At 38.7% G+C, this 13,831-nt stretch overlaps 1 protein-coding gene across 1 annotated transcript in view; it reads left to right on the plus strand.

Moving 5' to 3' along the window:
* Positions 1-13,831, plus strand: part of LOC110193499 (phospholipid-transporting ATPase ABCA3-like) — a 337,264-nt gene that overhangs the window by 224,528 nt on the left and 98,905 nt on the right. Inside the window, 2 exon segments of the mRNA XM_078151735.1 lie at positions 12,699-12,853; positions 13,397-13,552. Coding sequence (XP_078007861.1) covers positions 12,699-12,853; positions 13,397-13,552 — 311 coding nt within the window.

The raw sequence follows: 13,831 nt of genomic DNA on the forward strand, positions 1-13,831 counted from the left end.
TATCCTCTTTCCCTTTATTTTCCTGTAGGGTAAGGTAGATTTCCATACCCAATTGAGTGTGTTTGTTATTCCCTTCTTTTTCTGTTTTTTTTGTTTTGTTTTGTTTTTGGGCTAGGCAATGGGGTTAAGTGACTTGCCCAGGGTCACACAGCTAGTTAGTGTTATGTGTCTGAGGCCGAATTTGACCTCAGGTCCTCGTGAATCCAAGGCCAGTGCTCTATCCACTGCACCACCTAGCTGCCCCTTCTTAAGCCAAATCCAGTAAGAGTAAGATTCACTCACTCCCTTTCACCTCCCCCTACTTCCCCTCCACTGTAAAAACTTTTTCTTGCCTCTTTTATGTGAGATAATTTACCCCATTTTACCTCTCCCTTTCTTCTTCTCCCAGTACGTTCAAGAATCATCCCCTTCATATTCAACTCGCCCTGCGCTCTCTATCTATTTATCTATATCTATATCTAAATATACACACATATATGCACAAACACACACACGTACACACACACACACATGTGTATGTATGTATGTGTATATATTCCTTCTTACTACTCTAATAGTAGGTCTCATGAGTTATAAATATTATCTTTCCATGTGGGAATGTAAACAGTCCACTTTAATGAATCCCTTATGATTTCTCTTTCCTGTTTACCTTTTCATGCTTCTCTTGATTCTTGTATTTGCAAGTCAATTTTTCTATTTAGCTCTGACTTCTCAAGAATACATTAAATTCCTCTACATCATTGAAAATCAATTTTTTCCCCTTATTGATTACACTGTTTTGCTGGTTAGGTGATTCTTGGTTTTAATCCTAATTCCTTTGATCTCCAGAATATCATATTCCAAGCCCTCCAATCTCTTAATGTAGAAGCTGCTAAATCTTGTGTTATCCTGATTGTGTTTCCACAATAGTTGAACTATTTCTTTCTGGCTGCTTGCAATATTTTCTCCTTGACCTGGGAACTCTGGAATTTGGCTATAATATTCCTGGGAGTTTTCCTTTTGGGATCTCTTTCAGGAGGTGATCGTTGAATTCTTTTAGGGACTATTTTGCCCTCTGGTTCAAGAATATCAGGGCAGTTTTCCTTAATAATTTCTTGAAAAATGATGTATAGGCTCTTTTTTTTGATCATCGCTCTTAGGTAGTACAATAATTTTTAAGTTATCCTGGATCTGTTTTCCAAGTCAGTTGTATTTCCAATGAGATATGTCACGTTGCCTTCTATTTTCCATTCTTTTGGTTTTGTTTTATAAGAGTAATTAGCTCCCATTTGCTCCATTCTAACTTTTAAGGAATTATTTTTCTCAGTGAGCTTTTGGACCTCCTTTTCCATTTGGCCAATTCTGCTTTTTAAGGCATTCTTCTTCTTATAGGCTTTTTGGACCTCTTTTGCCATTTGGGTTAGTCTATTTTTTTCTTCTGTTATTTTCTTCACTATTTTTGGGGTATCCTTTAGCAAGCTATTGGCTTGTTTTTCATGATTTTCTTGCATCACTCTCATTTCTCTTCCCAATTTTTCCTCTACTTCTCATACTTGCTTCTCAAAATCCTTTCTGAGCTCTTCCATGGCCTGGGACCAATTCATATTTTTCTTGGAGGCCTTGAAGGTAGGAGCTTTGACTTTGTTGTCTTCTGGTTTTGATCTTCTTTGTCATCAAAGAAAGATTCTGTGGTCTGACTTTTTTTTTTTGAGGTTTGGTCATGATCCCAGCCAATTACTTGAGTTATAAACTCTTTGTTAAGGTAGGGGTCTGCTTCCAGTGTAGAGAACGTACTGTCCCAAGCTTCAGGGGTTTTGTGCAGCTGTTTTCAAAGTCGTTCTAGGGACCTGTAAATTTTCAGTTCTTCCAAGATCGTATGATCAAAGGAGAGGTATTTACTCCTTTTCTGGCCTGTGCTCTGATCTGTGATTAACCACAAGCACTCTTTTCTGCCTTTGAACTGTGAGGAGAATTCCCTCTCCACTGCCACCACAAGCTTCACCACACCAATGTTCTTCCATGCCCCAGGACTGCCCACCGGAACTGTGACCCAGATCCAAGCAAGGGCAAAGCAAGAGAATCCTGCCTCAGGACCAGTAAAGAGATCCCTGCAACCCGCCTCTGATCAGTCACTTGATGGGCCAAGAACTCCAGAATCAGCCTCCACCCTGGGGCTGCACCAGGACTGGGGCAGGACCACACTTCTCTCTCACCAAGGTCCTACAGAGCTTTCCTTCTGAACTTCTAAGTTTTCTTTGGCATTTGTGGGTTGAGAAGTCTGGAAACTGCTATAGCTGCCTGTGATTCAGTCTCTTGAGGCCTGCTCTGTCTTTGCCTGCATGGCCCACTCTGAACTGTGCTCCTCTTCCAGCCCAGCACAACAGATCTTTCCCATCAACCAGGTTGTCTTGGGCTGGAAATTTGTTTCACTCTGTCTTTTTGTGGGTTCTGCTGCTCTAGAATTTGTTTAGAGCCATTTTTATAGGTATTTGGAGGGGTTTGGGGGAGAGCTCAAGGAAGTCACTGCTTTTACTCCACCATCTTGGCTCCACCCCCAGTAGTGCTCTTTTAATAGCTGCTAATTTCTATTTCTTACTGTACCTATCATCTTGAACTCTAGGACATTTTCTGGGAAACTTCCTATTCTGTGGAGCATTGCAAATTAAGAGAAGAGTGGGCCAACCAAATGAGATCTGTTGCCCCAGAGCATTTGTAGCTTGTGAATTCAGCAGGGATAACCAGCTTTAAATGTGGCATTGTAAAGAATGAGGTGGACCTTTTAGCTTCTTGGTAGTTGTAACGTATTACAAAATTTATGTTTTTGGCCTTTACATTGAAGTCATTCCACATTCACCCACCTATACTCTAGTATGAACCCTATATTGTGACAAAGAACAATTAAGCAAAAGCATCTGGTACAGAGAAACCTTGTCTGACAATGTATATAATAATCTATGGTAGTTGTACTCTACCTCTGTGCTGTGAGAGATAGAGTATGTTTCATTATTTCTCGTCTAGGACCTTTACTGGTTTTTCCATTACTAAGAGTTCAGTTTTCTTTTGATGATCTTTTCATTTGTCTTATTGTATCATTGGGTATATTGTTCTTTTGCTTTGTTCTACGTACTTTGTTCTGCTTCATTTCTTACAAATCTTCGTCATTTCTCTGAATTCCTTATATTGATCATTTCTTCCTATACAATTTTTATTATTTGTCCTTTGTTTTTTTTTAGGCTAGGCAATGGGGTTAAGTGACTTGCCCAGGGTCACACAGCTAGTAAGTGTTATGTGTCTGAGGCCGGATTTGAACTCAGGACCTCCTGAATCCAAGGCCGGCACTCTATCCACTAAGCCGCCTAGCTGCCCCATCTGTCCTCTGTTTTTGAAGAGGACTAATCACATCATGGGTGATGTCTTGACTTGCACATGAATTGGACTTAAGTGAAGCAGAGTTGCACAAAGTTGTCAGCCTCACTTTCTCTTCTTGAGTCATTGGAGTCCAGTGGTAGGACAGAAGTCAAGACAGCTGGATATGGCTCTGGATACAGTGAATGAAACTGCCACCTTCAATGTCTGACCAAGCTCTAAGCACTCCACGGTGTCTGCTTCAGCCACCTTCATGGCTGTTGGAACAAATTGTTCTCATCCACCTAATTAACTGGGGAAAATTTTCACATGCTTGGGGTAGATATCTCCTTAATTCACTGACAGGTTTGAGGTCTGTTGTTTACCTTCACAATGGTTTAGCCCATCTGCCAAGATGATTTACTGGGGTGTGGCCACTGCACATGCTACAACTTCTTGGAGCCACAGGTGAGAGTTGGATAACAGTGGACACCAAAGGTGGATGAGCAGCCCCAAAAAAGGCTCAGCAAGCCCTCACACCAGAAGTTCTAATCCTCCCTGAACACCTCATATTCTCCAATGTTCTGTTGTATCCATATGCCATAATTTTTTACCACCATTCCCCACTTCCCATATATTCACTTTATTTCCAGTTCTTTTCTACCTCAAAGAAGGTTACTAGGAACGTGAACACACACACACACACACACACACACACACACGTATGTGTATATATGTGTGTATGTGTGTATATATGTATATCACAAGAGGTACTAAAAAGGTTACATATGTTTTATGTGTGTATATACACATACATATGTACATACATAGACATGTATTACACATTGTTGTTTCTGTCTTTAATTTCTTTGGACTATCCTTTTCTTGCATAATCCTGTTCCTTGAATTATTTCAAATTAAAATCTGAAAGAGTTAGACCAGTTCATAGCTCTACCAACAGTGCATCAGTATGTCTGACTTCCCACAGCCTCTCCATAATTGACTCTTCTCATCTTTCTTCATCTTTGTCAATTTGCATGGAGATAGAGTTTTTTTAATTTGCATTTCTCTTATTCTCATTGATTGTTAATATGTTTTCAAGTGGTTACTTATCACTTGCATATCTTTTGAGAACTACATTCTTTGATATCAATTGGGAAATGGCTCAGTGTCATATATTTGTGTCAACTCACCATGTATTTTAGATATCGTACTTTTATCAGTAATATTTCAGGCAAAGATTTTTCCTGCTCCACAGTTTCTCTTCTAATTCTATCTTTATTGATTTTCTTACTGCAAATCCTTTTTTTAAAGATTGATTTAGTAAAATAGTTATCTTTTATGATATCCTCTATCCAGTACTTATCACAGTACGTTGAAACATAGTAGGTACTTAATAAATGTCTGTTGACTAACTATCTTTAAGTAAGAAATCTCTCTTTAGATAGTTATTAATGGTACCTGGTCTTATTCTCTTCTAATTTTTTTATGGTGTGACTTAAATTCTGGTCATATGTTTTGAGCTAATTGTGGTAGAAAGTATAAAATGATGGATTAAACCCGATATCTACCAAAATACTTTCTAGTTTTCCCCAAAATCTTTGTCTAATAAGGAGTCCTTCCTCCAGTGGTAGTTGCAGTTCATAAATAATCAAGTTTCTCCATTAAAATTTGTTGTTCCTAGCAGTAGTTATAGGACTGGACTCCCTGCAGTGGAACTTATTTTCATATGTCTCTATCACTCTCTCTGTTCTTTTTCCCTCTTTATCTATCTATATATATATACAGGTGTATCTATCCAATTGATCTATTGGCTATAGATAGATTAGAGATAAATAGATAGATAGATAGATAGATAGATAGATAGATAGATAGATAGATAGATACTAGATCAATCTTTATGCCCTAGCAGTGACTGGTATAATTCACAAGGAACCTTTTTAGCACCTGCTATGCTTCCTGTGGAAAAAAAAATTAAATTATTAAGTTAAGCAATCACAAGCTAGTTTAACAAATATGCTAATACTTTCCTGATGAAGTGCTGAAAGATGGCAGGAGTGTTTGCCAGACCAAATATCACTCTTTAATATTCATAGTGGCATAGCAAGCACAGAATATAGTGTTTACATTTATCCCGAGAAAAGATCCAAATTAAGTTGTACACACACTAGATTATACATTTTATATATATACATTTATATCTAACCAGTATATCATAGCTCAATGGGAATAAGTATCAGTTCAAGTGTTATTTTTTTTAGCCTCCACGGCCAATGCACTGTTTTAAATCACACCCATTTTTCACACACACAAAAAAAAAATAGTGGTACCTCAGCATGTATTGAGAAGGGAAGGTAAGTTTGCTTCTTTTTCTTGGAGGAGCTCTCATCCCATCAGTAATTGCTTTGGAGGTATAGTGTGGAGCTAGTCTTAGGTTCTTGATTTTCCTGCACTCCTGTATCTACCTGCCAGATAGATAGGTAGATGGATAGATAGATATACATGCATATCTCAGAAAAGTCCTCTTTTAATCCAATTCGATTAACATCCTTTAAGGATCTACTATCTACACAGTCCTTGACTGCAAGGTCTTTACATTCCCCTGAAGAGGATAAGACAAGTATACAGAAAAGTAAAATACAAGCTATAGCATGTGACAACATCAGTAGGAAGCACAGAAGATTTTTAGCAGGAAAATGATATGATCAAGCCTTTGCCTTAGAAAAAGCATTTTGGTCTTTTATTTTTATTTTATTTTTATTATCACTATTTGAAGCATGGATTGGAAAAGGGAGAAGCTGGAGACAGGGAGACCCATTAGGAGGCAATTATGATAATCCAGGTGAGAAATGATATGAGCTTTTACTAGGATGATGACCATATGAGTGGAGAAAGGAGAACAGATGCAAGAAATGCTGTGGAGATGGAATCAAGAGGACTTGGGAACTGATTAAATGTGGGAAGTAAAGAAAAGGGAGGTTCAAAGATGACTCCAAAGTTGTATCATCACACAGAAGTTGGAAAGATAAATTGGTTGAGGGTCAAAGATGTTGAGTCAAATTTGGACATGTTGAAATTGAGATACCAGCAGGTCATGCAGGTGGACAGTTCCCCGAGGTAGATGGCAAAGTGGGGTTGAAGCTCAAAGAAGAGATTGCATAGCTGTATATAGGTAAGTTCCAATCCATGCAAATAAGGAATCCTATTAAATGATCACATTATTCAAATCCATACTATTTAAAGTTATAATTATACGTAAAGTATGGTAATTGGTTCTAGTACAACAGAAATATATAGTGTGAATTCATACTGGGAAAGTAGGTAGTTAACTGTCCTTATTTAAAAGCTTCCTATACATTCTGACTTTTCTGTGGGATGGGGAAAAGATGAGGTGTACATTCAGGAGTCTCTCCTGTTAAGGAAACCATTAATCAGTTTCTACAGTTGAAATTGTTTCAAGAGGAACATCGGGCTTTTGCCCTGATACGCACCGCTTCATTCTTGTCTTTTCCACAACCATTCTACCTCCAGAATGAAATCTGCTATAACCATCTCTAACAAAACTCTGTTCTGTTTGGCCTACTCTTTACTATATATGAAGAATAGTTTCCTTTCCTGCTAGAATATACCTGCTACCAGTGGCTTCTCTTTTGCTAGTATACATTCTAGTATACGCTATAGTACTTACTTTACAAGACTGTAATGAGGATCAACTGATGTCATGTATGTAAAATACTTTGAAAAACCTTGAAGTGCTATATTAATGTTTTTTTTATTTTTTATTTTTATCATCATTGCTATTATCATGTTTTTTTAGAATGTGAACTGAGGTCTTTTATTCTTTTTTAAAGTTATTTATTTATTTATTTTTAGTTTTCAGCATTCACTTCCACAAGATTTTAAGTTCCACATTTTCTTCCCACCTCTCGCCTCCCCACCCCCCATGATGGCATCTATTCTGATTACCCTTTCCCCCAGTCTGCCCTCTCTTCTATCACACCGCCCTTCTCTTATCCCCTTTCCCTTCTGTTTTCCTGTAGGGTAATATAGATTTCTATATCCCATTGCCTGTGTGTCTTATCTCCCAGTTACATGCAAAAACAATTTCAACATTCATTTTTAAAACTTTGAGTTCCAAATTCCCTCCCTTCCTCCCTCCTCACCCATCTTCATTGAGAAAGCAAGCAATTAATTGTATATGTGTAGTCATGCAAAACACTTGCATAATGATCATGTTGTAAAAAACTATTATTTCCCCCCCATTCTACCCCACCCCCTGTTTATTCTATTCTCTCCTTTGACCCTGTCCCCTCCTCAAAAGTGTTTGCTTCTGATTCCTCCCTCTCTTATCCCTTTCCTTCCTGTTTTCCTGTAAGGTAAGATAGATTTCCATACCCAGTTGAGTGTGTATGTTATTCCCTCCTTAAGCTAAATCTGATGAGAGTAAGATTCACTCATTCCCTCTCACCTCCCCCTTCTTCCCCTCCACTGTAAAAGCTTTTTCTTGCCTCTTTTATGTGAGATAATTTACCCCATTGTACCTCTCCCTTTCTCCTTCTCCCAGTACAATCCTCATTCACCCCTTAATTTTATTTTTTAGAAAACATCCCTTCATATTCAACTCACTTTATGCTCTCTGTCTATGTGTGTGTGTGTGTGTGTGTGTGTGTGTGTGTGTGTGTGTGTGTGTGTGTGTGTGTGTGTGTGTATGTATTCCCTCCAACTACTCTAATACTGGTTACAAACATAATCCACGTAGGAATATAAACAGTTCAACTTTAATAAGTCTGCTATGATTTCTCTTTCTTGTTACCTTTTCATGCTTCACTTGAGTTTCGTATTTGAAAGTCAAATTTTCTATTCAGTTCTGGTCCTTTTTTTTATTTTAATAGTTTATTTTGAGTTATCAACAATCACTTCCATAAGCTTTTGAGTTTTAAATTTTTCTCCCCATCCCTCTCGCCTCCCTCCCAAGATAGGATGCAAGCTGATATAGGCTGTACATATACATTCCTGTTAAACATATATTCACATTAGTCATGTTGTAAGGAAGAATTTCAGCTCTGGTCTTTTCATCAAGAATGCTTGAAAGTGTTATTTTCTTCACTAATTTTTGGGTCTCCTTTAGCAAGCTGTTGACTTGTTTTTTCATGATTTTCTTGCATCACTCTCATTTCTCTTCCCAATTTTTCCTCTGCTTCCCTTACTTGCTTTTCAAAATCCTTTTTGAGCTCTTCCATGGCCTGAGACTAATTCATATTTTTCTTGGAGGCTTTGGATGTAGGAGCTTTGACTTTGTTATCTTCTTCTGGTTGTATGTTTTGATCTTCTTTTTCACCAAAGTAAGATTCTGTAGTCTCATTTTTTTTCCTGCTCATGTTCCTGGCCAATTTTAAGATAGAGCTCTGCTTCCAATGTGGAGGGTGTACTGTCCCAAGCTTCAGGTGTTTTGAGCAGCTGTTTTCAGAGATACTTCTAGGGACCTGTAAATTTTCAGTTCTTCCAAGGTGGTATGATCAAAGGAGAGGTGTTTACTCCTCTCCTGGCCTGTGTTCTGGTCTGTGAGCGACTACAAGCACTCTTTTCTGCCTTGGAACTGTGAGGAGGATTTTCTCTCCACTGCTTCCATAAGCTCCACCTCACCAGTGCTCCTGCTCACTCCACAATTGCCACCCAGTACTATGACCCAGATCCAAGCAGGAGCAAAGCAAGAGAACCTGCATTTGTGCCAACAAAGAGATCCCTGCAATCACCTTCTAATCAGCTGCTCGATCCCCCCACCATTTGTGAGCCAAGAGCTCTAGAAGCAGCTGCTGCCACTATGGCTACCGCTCCAGGGCTGTGCTGAGTCCAGAACTGGACTGCCCTCCTCTTTCACCCAGGTCTGACAGACCTTTCCCACTGACCTTCTATGTTGTCTTTGGCATTTGTGGGTTGAGAAGTCTGGAAACCACCACAGCTGCCCATGATTCAGTTTCCTGAGACCTGCTCCAGGTTTGCTGGGGCCCCCTCTTTGCCTTCATGGCCCACAGTGAACTGTACTCCTCTCCCAGCCTGGTGCAACATTTCCCATCAACCATCCAGGTTGTGTTGGGCTGGAAATTTGTTTCACTCTGCCTTTTTGTGGGTTCTGCTGCTCTAGAATTTGTTTAGAGTCATTTTTTACAGGTATTTGGAGGAGTTTGGGGAGAGCTCAAGCAAGTCACTGCTTTTACTCTGCCATCTTGGCTCTGCCCCCTTATCATCATGGTTTTAGTCATTTGCAAGATATCTATACCATTTTGTAGGGGAGGAATGGCAGATTTGTCATTTGATTAGCGTGGGGCATTTCCAGCATAGAATATCTTTCCACAAATCCAGAATGGCAACTCATCTATAATTTAGTCTTAGAGAGTTGCCTGGGAGCACTGAGAGGTTACGCCATAATAACATAGGTAATGACTGTCAAAGACAAGACAGGATTTCCTAACTTTGAACCTAATCTTCTATATACCATACCACACTAAAACCTCTCACTTTGTACCAGATGCGGTGGTCACCTCTAGACCAGAACATAAAGGAGAACAATAATCTCCACAGTCTCACAGCCTAAAAGCTAATTTATTTGTTTCCTACATATGACTTCCTTGCTCCTGAGATTTTTACATACTCAATTCCCTCTATTTTGAGGAGCTCCCCATCTCAGCCACTGTATGTCTTAGACATTATTTAAAACTTGCATTTGTATCATCTTCACAAAGAAAAACTTTTAAGAAACACCCACATAGCAGCTCCATAGTATAGCATGTGCAATAGTCAGTACCCATAGTGCTCTGCCTCTCCACCAAGAGACATTCGTCATTTCTCACAATGCAGTAATATTCCATTATATTTGTATATCCCAGTTAGTTCATGATTTCCCAGTCAATAGCACCGATTTTGTTTTCAATATTTTACTAACACAAAAGGTATTTTCAATATTTTTATATAAAGGGCCCTGTCTTTTTCTGTTTGATTTCCTTTGAGTGAAGATCTGGTGCTGGGCTAAAAGAATATGAGCAGTTTGTTAACTTTTCTTGAATAATTACAGATTGTTTTCCAGAATGATAAGAACTTTTGTGTTTGACTTGCTCATTCATTTTCAGCTTATTGTTGTATTTGGTGTAAAGTGCTGGTCTAAATCTAATATCTGACAAACTTTTCCTGTTTTCCCATTAATTCTTGTTCAGTATCTCGTCTCTTCTTCATACTCTCCCTGTCTACTGGCTGTGTCCTCACTCTCTACAAATGTGCTCAGGTAGCCCCTAGCTTTAAAAAATTTTGGAGGCAGCAAGGTGGCGCAGTGGATAGAGCACTGGCCCTGGAGTCAGGATGACCTAAGTTCAAATCCAATCTCATACAAGACACTTGACACTTACAAGCTGTGTGACCCTCAGCAAGTCACTTAACCCCAATTGCCTCGACAAAAAAAAAAATTGCTTAACCCAGCCATCCCCATGTTGTATATCTCCTTTTCTGGCTGCTAAACTCCTAAAAAGAATTGCCTTTAGTCATCGCCTCCATTTCTTCACCACTTCACTTCTCAACCCCTCGCAATATGACTTCTGACCCTACTACTCTATTGAATTTACTTCAACAAAAGTCACTAATGATCTCTTAATTAAAAAATTTTCTTCATCCTCCTTTCTTGTTCTTTATTTTTCAGTGCTGTTTTCCACCCTCTGCTTTTGGATAAACTTTCTTATCTTGCCTTTCATGATACTGCTCTCAATTACTTTTCAATCTCTTTTGCTAGTTCATTATCCTTCTCCTACCATCTAAACATGCATGAGCAACCTCCAAGTCTCAGTCCAAGTCCACTTCCATTTTCTTTCTACACTCTCTTCCTTAGCGACCTAATCTGCTCCCAGGGGTTTAATCACCACCTTAATAAATTCAAACTTAATATATCTCCCTTGCGCTGCAATCACATGTCTCCCAACTGCCACTGGATTTCCTTCCCTGAGTATCATATGCACACCTCAAATTCATCATGCCCACAACTGAACTCATAAATTTCTTCCATCACCCTTCTAACTTGCCTATTTCTTGTAGTGGTGTAACCATCTTTCCAGTCATGTAGGTTTGAAACCTTGGAGCCATGTTAAATTATTTACTCTTTGTAACCTCCTAGTGCCATTCTATCACCAAGTCCTGTCATTCCACCTTTGCAACATTTTTCATATCCGTCCCCTCTTCATTCAAACCACCACCACCATAGTTCACATCTTAATTACTTCTCACTTGGACTATTATAGTCTCTCTACTCATCATGCCATCCTTCATGCAGCTGTCAAAATAATTGTTTTAAGATTTAAGTTGGATTTAGTCACTCTGCTGGGTTCAGAAACTTTCAATGAATTCTTATTGCCCTAAAATAAGATCCAGACTTTTCAGCCTGTCATTTAAAGTCCTTTATGATATCATTCCAGTTCATCTTTCTGGCTTTATTTCACATTGTTCTTCTTCATGTGCCATACTTTACAGCCAAATTGGGCTACTAGCTGTTCCCTAAGCTCAATATACTCAATAGTAACTAACATTTATTAAGTGCCTATTAGTACCCAGCAATGGTCTGGGCACTAAGGATACAAGTACGAAAAAAGAAAGATAGCCTCTGCCATCAAAGAACTTGTTATCTTCTCTCTCCTACCTCTATACCCTTTTCAAGCCAAGCGTGTCCTCTTTGGCTTCCTCTCCTCAGTACACACTTCTGGCCCCATTTGGATCTATTATAGCCAGAGTGAAGCATCTGAGAGGTGGGAGGGATGGGAGCAGAACACTGGCCTCTTTACCAGCATTTGGCCCAGCCAGTCCTCCATTTAGCTTGGGTGAGAGGGTGTGATCCAAGGCAACAAATATGTATATAACCGTTAAAAAAAAAAGGGGGGAGTACCAAGGATATTTTTCCTACCTTCATGCATTTGCACAAGCATACCTGGAATGCATACTTTACAGATCTCTGAATTTCAAAATCTTCCTCTTCTATCTATGCTCAGTTCAAATGCTCCCTCCTGGATGAAGCCTTTTCTAATACCCCAGCTAAAAGTCTTTTCTTCACATATATTTCCCTGATGTGTTTTCCCTGGATCTATCATTCCCTTCCACTTTTATTGATCTTCATGATAATTCCCCCAATAGTATATAATCTCCTTGAAAGTAGGGACTATATAATATTTTATTATCTCCAGTACTTAAATCATTATCTTACATATAGTAGCATTAAATAATTATTTATTGAATCAAATTGGTTAAAGTAGAAGGGATCCATTTAGTCTGATTTCTTATGAGAACTTGAAAACAGAACTTCTGTTACTGCAGAGAAGCTTCTGAGATGTCTTTTGGCTGATCCTCAGGTCTGTATCCTCCCACAAGTGGACAGGCGTATATCAACGGCTTTGAAATCACAAGGGAAATGGCTGAGATCCGAAAGAACCTGGGTTTATGCCCCCAGCGCAACCTCTTGTTTGATTACTTGACTGTATCAGAACATCTTTACTTCTTCGCTATGGTAATCCAAAGAGAAAATTTTTTTCTCTGTTCACATACTTGGGGGTGATGGGTCTAAGAAAAACGCCCTTAGAATGACCCAAAATAGTATTCTCATAGATTTATAGCTGGAAAGGAACTTAGAAGTCCTCTAGCCCAAACCCTCTACAAATAAATAACTGAGGCCCAAAAGGGGTTACTTGATTTTCCCAGGATTTAAAAGGTAGATCCTTCAGGTCCAAATCTTGCACTCTTTGCAATGCATAGCACTGTTAATCTTTTTAAAACAAAATAAGACCAGTGGGGAGAGAACATCTGAAACTGAAGTGGCTCTAAGTTGTTACAGTGTAGTTGAGTGGGAAGAGTATTTGGATCTAGGGTTAGAAGACAGATCCCAACTCTGTCACTTATTGAGCATGGGGCAAGTCACTTTGCTTTTATGGACCTTAATTTCATCATCTGTCATATGACAGTAAATTATCTCTAAGGTCTCTGCTAGTTCTAACTCTTAAGATTCGTATTCAAATTTAGAAGACTACTTAAATGTTCTGTCTTGGTGTTTTAGCTGAAAGGATTTTCTAAAAAGAATTTAAAAAATGAAATTGATCACATGTTGAGTATTTTTAATCTGGAAGAAAAGCAAAATGCATTTTCAAATTCACTGAGTGGAGGGATGAAGCGCAAACTCTGCATCAGTATTGCACTCATAGGAGACTCTAAGGTAATGAATCTGGTCAAAATGATCTTTACTGTTATCTAATTAGAAACATTAGCTTATGTAAAACTTAAGTAAGATATTATAAACATAATCCTCTAAAAAGGACTTCCTAAGATATAATCAGTGAGGGAAAATAACAATGGGTCTGATATAAGGTTATGGGATTGGTGTGGTAATAAGGTTTCCAAGGACTAGCTCAGACTTAGCCTGAACTTATCTAAAGTCAGACAAATGACTCAACCACTTTATCTTTTACCTTAACCAGAAAAACGAATACAAAGT

Source organism: Phascolarctos cinereus, unplaced genomic scaffold, assembly GCF_003287225.1.
Source record: "Phascolarctos cinereus isolate Bilbo 61053 unplaced genomic scaffold, phaCin_HiC Scaffold_4;HRSCAF=312, whole genome shotgun sequence".
NCBI classification, from domain to species: Eukaryota; Metazoa; Chordata; class Mammalia; order Diprotodontia; family Phascolarctidae; genus Phascolarctos; species Phascolarctos cinereus.